General features: G+C 58.8%; 6 protein-coding genes across 6 annotated transcripts; 3 read left to right on the top strand and 3 right to left on the bottom strand.

The window, feature by feature from the left end:
* Window positions 1-4: 4 nt before the first annotated feature.
* On the bottom strand, window positions 5-2,963 carry BDZ90DRAFT_216857 (P-loop containing nucleoside triphosphate hydrolase protein; the record flags this gene model as incomplete). The annotated part of the gene is made up of 7 exons (XM_025504289.1): window positions 5-504; window positions 579-899; window positions 1,170-1,338; window positions 1,396-1,754; window positions 1,826-2,240; window positions 2,361-2,548; window positions 2,600-2,963. 7 exons carry the CDS (start codon window positions 2,961-2,963, stop codon window positions 5-7), a joined length of 2,316 nt encoding a protein of 771 aa, XP_025364173.1.
* A 136-nt stretch (window positions 2,964-3,099) lies between these two features.
* Window positions 3,100-6,100, top strand: BDZ90DRAFT_249301 (phosphatidylinositol 3-kinase; the record flags this gene model as incomplete). The annotated part of the gene is made up of 3 exons (XM_025507654.1): window positions 3,100-3,711; window positions 3,780-5,894; window positions 5,966-6,100. The coding sequence occupies exons 1-3, from the start codon at window positions 3,145-3,147 to the stop codon at window positions 6,098-6,100; spliced, it is 2,817 nt and encodes a 938-aa protein (XP_025364172.1). The 5' UTR covers window positions 3,100-3,144.
* Window positions 6,101-6,659: 559 nt separating this feature from the next.
* Window positions 6,660-8,234, top strand: BDZ90DRAFT_258472 (hypothetical protein; the record flags this gene model as incomplete). Its single annotated transcript, XM_025508075.1, has 1 exon — window positions 6,660-8,234. One exon carries the CDS (start codon window positions 6,660-6,662, stop codon window positions 8,232-8,234), a length of 1,575 nt encoding a protein of 524 aa, XP_025364171.1.
* An 872-nt stretch (window positions 8,235-9,106) lies between these two features.
* Window positions 9,107-11,795, top strand: BDZ90DRAFT_216932 (putative chitin synthase 4; the record flags this gene model as incomplete). The annotated part of the gene is made up of 3 exons (XM_025504295.1): window positions 9,107-9,994; window positions 10,072-10,358; window positions 10,433-11,795. The coding sequence occupies 3 exons, from the start codon at window positions 9,107-9,109 to the stop codon at window positions 11,793-11,795; spliced, it is 2,538 nt and encodes an 845-aa protein (XP_025364170.1).
* A 259-nt stretch (window positions 11,796-12,054) lies between these two features.
* On the bottom strand, window positions 12,055-13,417 carry BDZ90DRAFT_113645 (hypothetical protein). Its single transcript, XM_025503238.1, has 2 exons — window positions 12,576-13,417; window positions 12,055-12,402 (listed from the first exon to the last, which is right to left on the bottom strand). Exons 1-2 carry the CDS (start codon window positions 13,085-13,087, stop codon window positions 12,315-12,317), a joined length of 600 nt encoding a protein of 199 aa, XP_025364169.1. The 5' UTR covers window positions 13,088-13,417; the 3' UTR covers window positions 12,055-12,314.
* Window positions 13,094-15,308, bottom strand: BDZ90DRAFT_249295 (FAD-binding domain-containing protein; the record flags this gene model as incomplete). The annotated part of the gene is made up of 2 exons (XM_025507652.1): window positions 13,784-15,308; window positions 13,094-13,660 (listed from the first exon to the last, which is right to left on the bottom strand). The coding sequence occupies exons 1-2, from the start codon at window positions 15,182-15,184 to the stop codon at window positions 13,094-13,096; spliced, it is 1,968 nt and encodes a 655-aa protein (XP_025364168.1). The 5' UTR covers window positions 15,185-15,308.
* Between the last annotated feature and the right edge of the window lie 35 nt (window positions 15,309-15,343).

Here is a 15,343-nt window from a genome sequence, read left to right as displayed (position 1 = left end):
TTTGCTACGTGACAGGCAACACTGGCTCAAGCACGGTCCTCTCCTCCAACCAGTCCATCCACCTCTCCAGGTACCCGCCCTTGCCACCAGCGCGAATAGTCTCCGAATCTCCCACAACGACTAGCTGTCTTCTCGCGCGGGTCATGGCTACATTCAATCTGCGCTCTTCTGCCAAGAAGCCTACGCGATCTGCCTCGCCCTCGACCCCTCGTTGCTCCTCGGAGCTACGTACGAGCGAAATGATAACCACATCCTGCTCGCGTCCTTGTAGCGCGTCGATGGTGCCGATTTCCATACCGGGCCAGTCGGAGGCGGGAAAAGCGGTGCTGAGGGCGCTGACTTGCGCCGAGTAGGGCGCCAGGAGGGTGATTGAAGAGGGTGGGAACTTGTGCGTCTTGCAGAGGAGGGAAAGGTGAGAACGAATGATTTCGACCTCGTGGGGATTGGACTTGGAGCTACTCTTGAGAGTCGAGGCGGAATTGTCATCATTTGATGACTCGTACACTGCGCGAGAAAGACGATGGTGTATGTCAGTGGGCGTACGAGGTCAAGCGTCCTTGTACCGTTACACAACTCACTCTCAGCTCCCGCTGTGTCGTAGAACACTACGCGTCCTCCAACTAGCCCCTCGCCTTCGACGACGTGGATTCCCTCTCCCTTCTCCACGGTCCAACCTCCAGCAACCCCTCCATCCCCAACCCACCTATCCTTGCAGCTGTCGTGTGCCTCAAGCTTACCGCCGTACATCTCTTTGTTCGGAAATTCCATGATCACCTCGTTCATGCGATACTGTACGGTCAGGAGGGATTTGATGCTTGCACCTGAGCCGTAAGTCCTGAGGAGGCGGGTAAAGAGGGTTTGCGTAAGGGAGCGTGGTGGCAGAAGTCTGCTCGGTCGGCCTTGGCGTGGCTTGGCGATGACCGGTGCGACTTCAGCGGTGTCGTCGTTGTCATCATCGTCGCCGCTGTCCTCTTGCTCTTCATCCTCGGCCAGCGCATTGGCGGCGGTGGCGGCGGCGGCGGCGGCGTCATCGACCTTGAGCGACTCTTTGGCCTTCTCCGCAAGATTGATGTCCCCCTCGGCCTCGTCCTCCTTCTCCTTCTTGACCGACCCCTTCTTCCCCTTTTCCTTGCCTTCACCCTTCTTCTTTGTCTTCTTCCCTGGCAGACCGGACTCGCTCTTCACCACCGGTCCCAGCTGCTTATCATCGCCGGCCAAGATCAGCCTCGCCCCCTTTTCCTCTTCAAATGTATCCAGCACAGCTCCCCACGTACTGGCCTCAATAGCCTGACACGCCTCATCGATCACGATGGTGTCGAAGCGACTACTCTTTTTCTTCTCCGCAGCATCTCCTTCGGCCGCTGGACTCGAGCGACGCATTGCTCTCTCCAGCACACCTCCAGCCGCACCATGCAGCGTCGAGAGCACGACATTGGCGTCATGTAGCGTATCGGTGAACAAGCCACGCTCACGCTGCTTCAATTCCTTGCGAAGTTCCCTCACCTCATCCCAGACCTTGCGCCTCTCGCTTCCCGTGAGCCGCTTGTTGTTCACGCTACTCGTGCCGCGACGGGAGGTGGACTTGTTTCCCGCCGCGCCGGATGTGGTCGCGGAGGAAGAAGAAGCTGGGGAAAGGGAAGAATAGGCTGCCGCGAGCTCGGAGCGGACGTCCGACAGGAGCTCGCCGTTGGACGAAGTTGTTGCCAGGTGGTCGAGAGTGTGCGGTTGGAGACTGGAGAGGATACGGGCGGGGTCTGCGAGGATGACAGGAGCAGACACAGGGTCAGCATCGGACTCAGCTTGATGACACCACACCGCTACTCACGACCGATGCGACAGCACTTCAAGTTGGGGCTGCCCTTGCTCGACGCCTTGCTACTGCTACCTGCCGCCGCTGCAAACGCGACCAATCTCGCCCCCAGATTATCCACAGCAAGATTGGAGCTTCCCGCCACCAAGACCCGCTCTCCTCTGCCCAAGACTAGCTGGAGCACCAGCTCTACCAGTAGCGTCGTCTTTCCCGTACCTGGAGGCCCGTGTATCAGGTGCAGGTGCTTCGTTGTGAGAGCGCGGGAAAGGGCGAGGCGTTGTGGCTCATTGAGGGATGGATTGTAAAGGGGCAGCGGTGGCGCATCCAGTTGCGCCGGCAGAGGTGCGGGAGGTGAGAGGGAGAGGAGGATGCGTAGAAGATCGGGCAGATGCGGGACCGTATCTGGAGGCGACGGGAGGGGGATGGCCGACTTGACTGCTTGCGAGGAAGATTCGGTGCGCTTGGGCCCGTCGTCATCGCTCTCCTCGTCATCCGACTGCGATCGTTGACCCTGCAATCCCCCACCCCTTATCCCTCGACTCGTACGTACAGGCACGTCGACCTTAATGGCAAGTCGTCGCAGATTGTTCTCCATCCTTTCCCAAGTCACCTCATTCGCGACCTTGATCAGCCGGCATCGCGTGGGAAGTGGCTCTTCTTCTGCGTCCTGCCCCTTGCTTCTTCGCTGCGATATTGCTACCACTATTTTGGTGTCCATGACTCGCACGACGACCCCGTCTGTCTGTGCTGGCTCTTTGCTATTCTTCGCGGCCGCTTTGCCCTTTGCACCCTTGGCTCCTCCTCCTCCTTCCGCGGCAGCCGCCTCATCCACGATCGCAACGACGTCCCCACTTCTGAAGGCGTTGGGCGGCAAATGCGCGTCATTATGGTACGCAGTCGGCCTGTGGAGTTCCACAAGCCTCTTTCCACCTATGCCTACACTGGTGCTCAGCACGCCGAGCCTGGTGAGCGCTAAGCCATTGGCCTCGAGAACTTTTGGTGACACAGAAGAGAGGAGGAGCCGCGACTCTTCCAACTCGGCTTGGCGCTCCTTGAAGAGGCGATCGAGATGTCCCTGAATGAAACGCTGAATAGCGAGGGGCGTTGGCGGGACGGTCTTCCTGATCTCATCGTCGCCGTGATTGGACGGCATTGTCGGTATGGTGCCAAGATTGAAACAAGCCGCTTTTGCGCAAAGTTGCCCTCAAGCGTCCCAGTCCGCCGACCGCGAGAGCAACACTCGACTCCACTTGATGGGCCGGTCCGCGTCTGCCGTCTGTTCCTTTGCTCCTTTCTCCCTCATCTCCTTGGCCCCACTTGCGCCGGTCGCCAGGATGGATCCCACCCGCGACTTCTACTCCTTCATTAAGCTCACCGACCTCCCCGGAAATGTCACCCTGAACCTCCGAATCGCCTCTTTGCAAGGCAACGTCGAACGCTCGCGCCCCCTCGACCTGCTCGAGCATCCCGAGAAGAGACAATGGGGCATCAACGTAGAGGAATTTCCGCCCTTTTACCTCGTTGTCAGGCTCTACTCGAACAACAAGCCGTTGACGCCACCGCAGCGCACGCCCTTTAAGGCCTTCAAAAAGGCGTGGGTGTGGAATCAGACTGTGGATCTGGGATTTCCATTGAGGGATTTGCCCCTGGATGCTCAGCTCGGGGTGACGATTTGGGATGCGGGCCGTGCGACGAGCGAGGGAAGCAGTCGCGATGGAGCATGTCAGGACCGCATCGTCGGCGGCACCACGTTGCGGCTCTTTGGCAGCAAGGGTACGCTCAAGAAGGCGCAGCAGAGATGTCATGTTCACTTAGGCGTCCAGGCAGATGGTAGCGTCAACAGCTCGACTGATTCAAAGGCGTCGACGGATGATGGGTCAGAGATGACAAGGCTAGAGAAAGTGAGGGCGTGCAGACGTAGCGTAGAAGCTGCGCGCCATGCTCACTCCCCTCACCTTTGCACCCACAGCTGATCAAACGACACGAACGCCTAGACATCCCGCACCTCAAGTGGCTTGACAAGCAGACATACCGCGTAATCGAAGGCATCCACACCAAGGAGACTGAGACGCTCACCAATCGTCTTTGGCTCTATCTGGACCTGCCGCGCTTCGAATGGCCTGTGGTCTGGTGCGAAGAAGAGGTCGCAACAGCTCGATCAGACCATCGCGGCTTCGGTGGGCCTGAGATCTCGACGCACCTCGCTAGCGCCGTCAACTCTACGACGGGGCCGCAGGCGCAACCTTCAACTTCCACAAGCGGCGTGAGTGCGCAAGGCTCCCTCGTTCGCCCACAGGCCGCCGCCCCGCTTCTCGATCGCAGTCTCTTCACGCTCCCTGACCCTGAGTCACAACGCGAAAATCCCATCGAGGCCAAACATCGTCGCCTAGTACGAGCGCAGCGGTCTCGACGCCAAGCAGGTGGGGCAGGCGGCGGAGTGGCAGGCGGGCTAGCCAACCTCACCATCGCTCGCAACCTCAAGCCAGACAAGAAGGCGCGTGATGAGATCGAGGCCATTCTTGCTAGCCCTCCCACCAAGGAGCTCAGCGACAAGGAATCAGACCTGCTATGGACGTATCGCTTCTACCTGACCAAGACGCCGCGCGGCTTGACCAAATTCCTGAAAGCGGTAAGCTGGAATGATCAGGTCGAGAGCCGCATGGCTGTTGATCAGGTGCTGCCCCTTTGGGCTGGTGAGGCGGGGACGCTCGGTGCGGTGGGGATCGGAGATGTACTAGAGTTGCTGGGCCCTTCTTGCCGGATGATGCACAAGGCTGTGCGGAGGTGGGCGGTGGACAGATTGGCGGAGCGCGATGACGAGGAGCTGGGTCTCTACCTGCTGCAATTGGTTCAGGCGTTGAAGCTAGATGAGAGGGAGGGAGAAGGCGACGAGGCTGCGTCGACGACGACGACGACCGCGGCACAGAGCAAAAAGAAGGATGCCGTTGGAGCAAGAGCAACATCATCGAGTGGCGCCTCGCTGGGCCCTTTGACGGATCTTCTCGTATCACGCTCGCTCGCCTCTCCGACTTCCCTCCTCTTCACCTTCTGGTGGTATCTCAGCGTCGAATGTTCTGACGACAGGTGGGGATCCCTCTACAAGCGCATCCGACGTCGCCTTGAGCGCAGCCTCGACGCGAACACACTGGGGATCATCAGACGACAGGAGAAGATGGTCGCCAAGCTCGGTGAGACGGCGCGGGCGCTCAGGGCTAGCAAAGATGCGAGGCCAAAGAAGATTGATAAATTGAGAGAGACACTGAAGGATCAAGGGGCAGTAGGTCTGGGAGCGGTAGGCGACGAAGCGGGCGAGATGGCCTTGCTCCCACTGCCTCTCGATCCGAGCGTGCTCGCCCGTCGTGTCATTCCGGAGAAGTGTTCAGTCTTCAAGTCGAACCTCTACCCTTTGCTCGTCCACTACCAGACGGAGCCGAACGGAGAAGACTCCATGGAAGGACCGGGCGACTATGCTCTCATCTTCAAGTCAGGGGACGATCTTCGACAAGACCAGCTGGTCCTACAACTCTTCCAACTCATGGATCGTCTCCTCCTCAACGAGAATCTAGACCTCAAGATGACGCCATACCGTGTTCTCGCCACTTCAGCGCGCGAAGGGATGGTGCAGTTTGTTCCCAGTCGTACCCTCGCCAATATCGTGGGCGAGTACGGATCGCTTGCCGCCTACCTCAAGCTCGACGCTGCGGGCAACGAGGCGACGGACGTGATGGACACCTTTGTCCGCTCCTGTGCGGGATACTGCGTGGTTACCTACTTGCTCGGCGTAGGGGATCGCCACCTAGACAATCTTCTTCTCACCCCGACGGGTCGATTCTTCCACGTCGACTTTGGATACATCTTGAATCGCGACCCGAAACCTTTCCCTCCCCCGGTCAAGGTCTCGAAGGAAATGGTCGACTGCATGGGCGGAACGACCTCCACGCATTATGCTCGTTTCAGGCAGTTGTGCTTCACTGCATTCAGCATCCTCAGGAAGAATTCGGGTCTGATCCTGAACTTGATCGGATTGATGGTCGACGCGAATGTGGGCGATATCAAGGTGGAGCCGGACAGGGCTGTGGCGAAGGTGAGCATGACGAGCGTGAGGCTGGGTGACTACGAAAAGTTGACCTCTTTTCCCCTCGTGTCACTCCGCAGGTCCTCGAGAAATTCCGCCTCGACCTTACCGAGAGCGAAGCGCGGGAGTACTTCGATGAGCTCTTGCAACAGAGCAGCTATCTGACCGTCGTGTTTGATCGATTGCACGATGCGGCGCAGTTCTTCCGCTCGTAGCGCGGTGTGGGATAGAATAGCAATGATACCCTAGAGGCGATGGTGAGAAAAGTTTATTACCCTGATCCAGACGTAGAGGCGATGATGAAGAGAACAAGGAGACGAGCAGAGAGGAAATCAGAGGTGGAGGAGCGGGCGGACCAGCTCGGCGGCGACACGGACGTCCGTGCGCAATCAAGGTCCGATCTCGCATTTCGCATGCCTGCGTCTGTCAGGTCGCCGGACTTGGATCCTTCTCTTATCACCGCATCCTCTTCTTCTCGAAGCCTTCGTCCGGGGACTCGGATGCGACAGTCTCCGATTGCCTTCGCGGATACCGGAGAGTAGCGAGGCGATGAGTCTGCTTTGGGGTTGCGACTGTCCGCGTGGGCAACCTTGGTCGGAGGAAGCGTCGAAGGCGATTCGCGCTTTGTCGTCCGTCTTTTCTTCGTTACCATCAACTTCATTCCCCCCATACGAGGCGGCTGGTCCGCCCTCGTTGTACATCTTGACAGCTCACCACCAGCAGCTGGTCTGCTAGGGTGTACCGTTCCCGCACCCCCCACCCCTCGAACACTCGATGGATTACTCGCAAGCGCAAAGCTATGAGCAGCGCTTTCATAGCATCCTGAGCGCTGCAGAGGATTTGTGGCAGGATGTTCAGCCGGAGCTGCCAGTGAGGGGAAGTGACTGGCCCTGGGATGATGACCCATTCAGCGGGAGCTTTTGGTCTAGCGGCGTCACGCAGGACACGATGAGAACGGCGACCTCAGATACGTACGACCAGTCAGCATCGCCATACGATGTCACATCGAACTTTGCCCCTTCCAATCGACAATGGACTGTAACTAGCGATTCGGCCACTTCGACATACAGCAAAGCCTTTCTTGCTACTGCCGCGTCCTCTGACTCTTCTTTGCTGGCGGTCACTTCGGCTCAGCCTACGCTGGCGCCCTCGTCGTTGTCGACCTCTTCCTCATCTCTCTCAGCACCATCTGCTTCTACGTCCTCAGACAGGAGCTCTTTACTTTCCTCGCCAGCCCCTTCCAGGTCGACGTCGGATGGCCATGCTCCTCACTCCATCCCACCCCTCTCCACGCCTGCCATCATCGGCATCGCAGCCGGCGCGGGCCTTGCGCTCCTCCTCCTCCTCATCGCATTGGTATGGATCTGCTGCACACGACGCCGAAAGCGGGGCAGCGATGGCAGCAAGGACGGCGTACAGATTGACCAGACTTGGCGCTCCGACCAGGCTTCAATGAGCGACGCAGGCATCGCAGGCGCGAGTTGGAGTGAGGTCGTTACACCTTACACTTTCGCTGCGCTCGGCCGTGGAGGGCAAGGCATGGGCGGGGATGGGGCGTCGCCATTTGATGGAGTGTACGGCGGCGTTGAGCAGCAGATTGGCGTAGCGTTTGGGCGTGAGGCCCCAGCTAGCGGGGCGATGCAACCGAATGTGCCACCCCCTGTCAGGTCTCTCGTCGACGAGCAGGCGCAGCAGCTTGCACCTGCCCGCGTTAGCAGCAGTCTGATGGGCCGTCCTACTCATACACGAGGAGGCAGCGGGAACAACATTTCGAGCTCGACCTTTGACTCGAGCGCGAGCGGCCAGACGGGCAGCACGGCTGTCGCGAGCTCGAAATGCGACGCGCAAGTGAAGGGAGTCTCGCCAATCACGACGACAAGCACAGCCAATGTCCCTCCTGCGACGCTTTTCAAGAAGTGCTCCGCAGCAATCGCGCCTACTGCAGCTACTCAGCCTCCTTCTTCGCCGCGTCACGATCCGCGGAGCCGTCTCCGCTACCTCTCCTCGATCTCCACAGCCTCGACATCTTCCAGCAGCTCGTTCACCCACACAGATGCCCATACTCTTCCAGCATACCAGCCTGCGGTCGCCTCTACGTCGCAGCCACGCCAGCTCTCTGGACCCGTCAAGGCGCTCGGAGCTCTGCGTGATGAGCGAAGTGCCTTCCTAGATGCGGATCCTTTTGCTGGCAGGTCGTCCAGGGTCAGACCAGCTGAGGACGATGATATGGCGAGCGTGTACAGCCGTGCATCGATGGAAGAAGTGGACCGATCTGCGCTGCGTGAGACATTTTCTGATCCGTTTAGATCTCGGGGGGAGTGGGCGTTCCCCATTCCAATCGATTGTTAAGGGGATGCAATGCAATCTCTCGCACTGCTGCTTTTCTTCTTCATTGCCGTCCATCGCAAGACTGTTGTCGCTCATTAGCATCCGGATCGCCCCGCGCTAGCGTAGGCGTCGATGGTAGTGTTGGACTCAGGGGTCTCTCGTCCCGAGGCAAAGTAAGCACTTGTGGCTGTGACGACACACGAGAGGAAGCGAGGCCACGCACTTCCTCCGACGTCCGTCCGCCCGCTTTGCCGTCCGCGGGTGCGGGTCTCATGCAGGTTGGCGGCGTCGGAGGCGCAGGCGGTGTCGATGTTCACAAAATCAAGGCCATCGTGCCTTGATTCTCCCTCCCGCCCCCTCCTCATCATCTCTCATTCTCTGCGCAGCATTACATCGCATCGCCCCTGGCTTGACGGCGAGACGACTTCATTCATCTTTCTCGCCGCACTCTCGCCGCTCAATACCCATCGCTGCTAACTCGTATCGAGCGCGCCTCGTCTCTGCGCAGCTCCTCCTTCCCCTATCCTTGTCTTCGTCCTCCTCCTCATTAGCGCGCCTATATGCCGCCTCGATATATGACTCCGCCGCCGGGTGGCGTACCGCCTTCTTCGTCTCAACATGGTGGCTACCCGACGTACGACTACCAAGATGACTACGATGTCCAGACTACTCCTAATCCTCACACACAGGGCCCGAGCGTCTCTTTCATGAACCCTCATTCTGGCCCGCACGCTGCCCCCGCAGGCAACCCAGCTCCTTATCCACCTGGCATAGCAGACACGCCGGGAGATAACCGCCGCGACTCTGATCCCTTCAATAGCTCACACGGACACGGTGTTGTGGGTTATCCCCCACGCTACAACGGCGCGAGTGGGCATGGACACGGCCTATCCATGTCGCAGTCTCACGATCCTTACACCTATGGCGAGACCGACGATGGCGATCATCCGCTTCTACCCAACGATGGCTCGCAGTACCACTACGCCCCCGCTTCAGCATTTACGCCAGATGGCCGCCTAGTCGCAGGCGCGGGTGGCGTCTCCCCTTGGCCTGATGCGCAGGGGGTCGAGGATGGTGACGATGTAGCGGGCATGGCTCGCGGTCGAAAGCTCACAATGGACGAAGCTGGTGTCGGGAGTGATGATGACTTGCCAGGCGGATGGGCGCCGCACCTCAATCGAGTGGAAGACGGCACAGGCGGCATTCGATACGGTCGTATCCCGCAGCGAGTCCCGCGCCGCTACAAGACGCTTAAGCGCGTCGAGCTCTACCATGGCAACCTGGTTCTGGACTGCCCTGTACCTTCTCGCCTCCTCGAACGACTCAATGACCGCGAGTCTCGCGAGTTCACCCACATGCGATATACGGCCGCCACCTGCGACCCGGATGATTTCAAAGACGAGCGCTACACGCTGCGGCAAGTCCTCTTCGATCCGCCACGCCGGACTGAACTCTTCATCGTTCTCACAATGTACAATGAAGATGAGGAGCTCTTCTGTCGCACCCTGCACGGTGTGATGAGCAATATCGCGCACCTGTGTACGCGAGAGCGGTCAAAGACGTGGGGCAAGGATGGCTGGAAGAAGGTCGTCGTCTGCATTGTGTCGGATGGGCGTATGAAGATCAATGCGCGCGTCCTGTCCGTGCTTGCAGCCATGGGCGTGTATCAAGAGGGAGTGGGCAAGAATGTAGTCAACGGCAAGCCGGTGACAGCGCACATCTACGAGTACACGACGCAGCTGAGCGTGGATCCCGATCTCAAGTTCAGAGGGAGGGAGAAGGTGCGGCGCGGCGTGGCGCCAAGATTGTGTTGTCGAATCACTTACTGACATCCATCTTCCCCTCTCTGGCGCAACAGGGCATCATGCCGGTGCAGATCCTCTTCTGCCTCAAGGAACGCAATCAAAAGAAGATCAACTCGCATCGCTGGTTCTTCAATGCCTTTGGCCAGATCTTGCAACCCAACGTCTGCGTCCTCCTCGACGTGGGAACCATGCCGAGGTCCAAGAGTATCTACCATCTGTGGAAGGCCTTTGATATCAACTCGAATGTCGCGGGCGCTTGTGGAGAGATTGTAGCCCTCAAGGGAAAGCTGTGGACTGGGTTGTTGAACCCGCTCGTCGCTGCGCAGAATTTCGAGTACAAGTGCGTGCGTGAGCGACGTCGAGACGAGGCAGAGCGCTGACATCTGCCCCTACCTTCCTCCCGCCCCGCACCAGGATGTCGAACATCTTGGACAAGCCACTCGAATCCGTCTTTGGCTACATCACCGTCCTGCCCGGCGCCTTCTCCGCCTACCGCTACATCGCTCTGCAAAACGACTCGGTGGGACAAGGTCCGCTCGCTTCCTACTTCAAGGGAGAGACTCTGCACGGCGGCTCGACGGACGCCGACATCTTTACGAGCAATATGTACCTCGCAGAGGACCGTATTTTGTGCTGGGAGCTGTGCTCGAAGCGCGACTGCGCCTGGATCCTCCACTACGTCAAGAGCGCCCAAGCCGTCACCGACGTGCCCGATGCGGTCCCCGAGCTCATCAGCCAGCGACGTCGTTGGTTGAACGGATCCTTCTTTGCTGGTATCCATTCGATTGTAAAGTTCGGCTACCTCTACCGGTCGAGCCACTCGTTTGGTCGCAAGTTTGCGATGCACATCGAGCTGCTCTACCAAGCCATCACCCTCATCTTCAGCTGGTTTGGCATGGCCAACTTCTTCATCGCCTTCTCCATCCTCTCGTCCGCCCTCGCTGGCGAAGTGAGCGCGCTTCGCATCCCAGGCATCGTCCTCTCATACGTCTACGTGGCTCTGGTCCTCTTCAACTTCCTCCTCGCCATGGGTAATCGTCCCGCAGGCTCCAAGTGGGCGTACGTCTTCTCCATGTTCATGTTCGCTCTCCTCACCCTCTACATGACGGCCGCAGCTGTCCTCCTTGCAGTGAATTCGATCGTCAAGGCCAAGAACAGCGGCGACGGCGCAAAAGAGCTGGTCACCGACTCTACCTTTATCAACATCGTCATTTCCCTCGCGGCCACGTATGGCGTGTGGCTGCTCAGCTCCCTCCTCTTCTTCGAGCCCTGGCACATGTTCACCAGCATCATCCAGTATCTCCTCATGGCCCCGTCGTTTGTCAACGTCATCTCTATTTACGCATTTGCCAATATCCACGATGTTTCGTGGGGAACAAAGGGCAGCGACACCGTATCGACGGATTTGGGTGTCGTAGCTGGCGGGTCCGGGGAGAACAAGAACCAGGTCGAGGTGGCCATCCCGACGGAGGCGAAGGATATTGACCAGAATTACGACGATGCGGTTCATATGCTTGCGACCAAGGCGCCAAAGGAGGAGAAGAAGGTCGATCTGGATCAGAAGCAAAAGGATTACTACGCTACAGTGAGGACCAACGTCGTCACCGTGTGGGCCATCAGCAACGCCGCGCTCGGAGTTGCCATCTTGAACATCGGCAGCGAGGGCGTCAAGAAGAACTATATGGGCTTCCTGCTGTACAGCGTGGCGGGCTTGGCGGCCTTCAGGTGCATTGGAAGTATCGTCTACCTCTGCAAGCGTCTCTTCTCCGGAAGCTAGGCATGCTGCGAAGGTATCCGTTTCGCGCGGCCCTCTTTGCGCCCCTCTCGATCTAGCACGCGTCGCGCCCTCCGCGCACGGACCCGCTTTTCCTTCTCCGCTCCCGCGCTCGCTCTACTCCGCTTTCTCTCGATATCCTCACGTTGTAAATGACACGATCTTGCGGACCGCTCACGATGCGCACGCACGCGCTTGTATGATGCAATGAAGAAGCTTGAAATGATGATCTTGTGTTGCGATGAAGACACTGCAATTATCCACTGCTGCTCGCTATCAACTTGGCGACAATTATCGGGACAGCAGCGGTGCTCGTGACCAAGAGCGGCAAAATGTTTGAGCGCGAGGAGCGCGAGGGATGAGGCAGGAGATGTATTCATATGTGCTGCGTATGCTTGATACATACGGTATGTCCCCACGCCGTCGGCGGCGAAGACGGTGTCGATTCTATTGATTATCGTTACCAGATGTTCACCTTGCCGGGGCGGGCTGCTATGTTGCGTCCACAGCGAGCCGTGTTTGCTAATAGATGAGGTTTCCGTACTTGGTGGCCTCGACGCCAGCGGCCAATTGATTGGCCGTCATCCTGTCGATCCACAAGTTTGCGGTGCTTGGCGAGCATATCGCAGTTGCGTGCAACTTCAGCGATTGTATTTCGATTGTACGACGTTGGCGAGATTGCGACGTCCGGTCTTGAGGACGACGGTCCTCTAGTGGAGCGCAGGAGCATACAGAAGACGGCGGCGTCGATGAGGACGGCCACGAGCAGAGCAACGCACTTACCTCCTGACCATGACCTGTCTTCGAGTAGCCAGAGACGTTTCGAAGAGCAGGCGGGAGCGCCAGATCGGCTTCGCGCCATGGCAGAAGGCAGAGGCTGTGATTGATGAAGATGGGGCGAGAACTGGATGAAGGACGTGGTGAGAGTGACGAATGCTGAGCGCCACAGCGCGGTCAGAGTCGCACGGGAGGTCGATTACGTCGTCGTAAGGGTGAGCCTGGAAGAGTAATTTCGGGGCGAGTAGGGGATGGACGAAAGGGAGACGATAGAGGGAGGCATTGAAAGGTGAGATGCTCAAAGCGAGGTGGAAAAGGCAGATGGGATGATGTGGTGGCGAGTCGAGCTGTAGAGGTGTCGGGCTGTGCTGTGTCCCTGAGCGGATGAGGTCGCGCTCGCGGCAGGGGTTAGAAAGGGCGACGTTGGCGCCAGAGCAATCACACCAAAAGGCGGCAGAGCGATCAGCAGCAGGCCAAGGAATTGCAATTTGACTGAACGAGTTGCTGCGATCCGCCATTGCTCCTTAGAGCTTGCCACACTCCCTCCTCTTGAACCTCCTCGACCCCACGTCCTCCCCGACTGCAGCATCAACATGTCGCCTCACATAGGCACCACCGCTCAAAATTCCCTCCGGGTCCCACTTCGCTCTCGTCTCCGTCCACTCTTTCCAGTGGGGATACAAGCCTTCGAGCTCCTTGGCCCCACACGTATGCGTCTTAGCCCAGTGCGGCCGGCCGGCAAAGTGCCGCATGATCGTCTCGAAGCGTGCGAACAAGACGCGATAGGGCACAGGAAGGTCATACGGCCTATACTGCACCAAGCCAATATAAGTCGTCCGTCTGCCCGAAGTAGGGCTCAACCACAGCCCGTCGGGCGCAGAGAAACGAATCTCAATGGGGAAATGGAAGCGGACGCCCGTCCTCGAAGCCTGCTCGGCGCTCAACCAGTCGCGCATGACGCGGAGAACGGCAGCGGTGTGCTCGTAGGGTATCGCCCATTCCGTCGTATATTGAGGAAATAGGCAGTCCATGTTGAAGATCTTCCACGAGTCGTCTACGCTGCGGCTGTGCGGGTGGGTAGGGCGGAGTGGCTGAAGGAGGGTGGAAGAGGGGCGCCATGGTGATGAGATGGTATTGGATGCGGCGAGCGTTCGGAAGTTGTCGTAATCACTGCCGAGGTCAGAGGAGACGAGAGACTCCGATGTTGCGCCTACTGCAGAGCCTGCTGCCGCAGCTGGCTCGCGCTGCTCGCGCTGCTCGCCCTGCTCGCCCTGCGCCTTCGCCCGCAGTTCCGTAGGGTACGCCGGGTGCGTCAGGCGGTGAACTATCCTCGCCACACGCTCAGGCAGCGCCGGGTGATATCTGGCGGCAAATAGCAACGCCTGCTCCATGTGGTATCCCACGAGCGAGTGGTAGAGCCTTTGCCCCCACGTCGGTCCCACAGCGGGCTCCAGCGTTCTGTCTGCACGACTGAGAGTGACCATGCCGACGTGCGGGAACCACCAGATGCGCGCGTGCTGGCAAGACTGCGCTATGGAGTCGATACGCGACTGGGCTTGGCGGGTGACCTCATCGTCCTCGTCGTCCATGAACGCAGGGCTGGAGCGTCGCAGTTGCTCGTCGTCTGTGGACTCGGTGGGAAAGATGATGGAGGGTGAAGATTGCCGCGCTCTGGGTCGGTAGCGATCCTTTGCTGGCGGGAGAGACTCGCCTGCAGCTACAAGGTGGCCGAGAGGCACGCGGCCTTGGTTTTGCGTGGCACCTTCGACATCGTAGCTCTCGCGCTGAATGGAGGGATAGCCCGTCGGAGACCCAAAGATGTAGTTAAAGTCCACCTCCTCGACCAAGTGGCTCAGTCTGAACGCAGGCTCCACTTGAATCTTGACAGCCACAATGATACCCGTCGCCCCGATACCACACAGCGTCGCATTGAACAGATCCGCATTCTGTTCCCGACTACATCTCACCACCTGAACTCCGCCTCGCGCGGGCGGCAGAGGGACAGCGACGTCCAGATGTTGCACCAGCGCAGAAACGGCCGGGAAATGATATCCAGAGCCGTGTGTGGCGGTAGCGAGAAGCCCGCCAATCGTCTGCTCTGAGATGGATCCTAAGGAAGTCATAGCAAGTGGTGGCGAATGCGAGGCGAGGATGTTGTTGATGTCCGAGATGAGGGTTCCGCCCAGGAATGTAGCAGATGGCAGCCCCGCACCATTCTCGTCCGTCGCTGCATCAATCTCTAACGTCCCTTCCAGCCCCTCCATCCGTATAGACCACTGATCGCTCATCATCAAATCACTAGGGCTATGTGCTTTCCCTACCGCCCGGACCTTCTGACCGCTCCGTCGGGCTAGCTCGAGGATGGCGCAGCATTGCTCTACTGTGGTGGGTTGGAAGACGCGGGTGGGACGTGAGGTGAAAGAGCCGCCCCAATTTGTAATGGTGGCTCGACGTGACCGCGGAGATAGGGTGACGGACGTGAGGAGGGACTCGAGATGGTTTGTGCTTTGACGGTGAGAAGCAATGGAGGGTGGGCGTGCACGAGCGGCCGCTGAAGAAGGGGAGGAAACCACCGACGTCGAGGTGGACGGGTCAGGAGCGGCAGGGGAGACCATGACTAAGAGTGAGTGAGAGAGAACGCTTCCGCCGAAGAAAAGATGACGAGTGAATGAAGAGAGGAGTAGAAGAAAAGAGCAGCTTCCGAGCACAAGAAGAAGAGGAGATGTGGTGTATGGTTGGAAGGATCGCAGCACGTCCGGACAAAATCCTGACCT

The sequence above is a fragment of the Jaminaea rosea genome, assembly GCF_003144245.1.
Source record: "Jaminaea rosea strain MCA 5214 unplaced genomic scaffold BDZ90scaffold_2, whole genome shotgun sequence".
Taxonomy (NCBI): Eukaryota; Fungi; Basidiomycota; class Exobasidiomycetes; order Microstromatales; genus Jaminaea; species Jaminaea rosea.
This window is presented reverse-complemented; position numbering and strand designations above follow the sequence as displayed.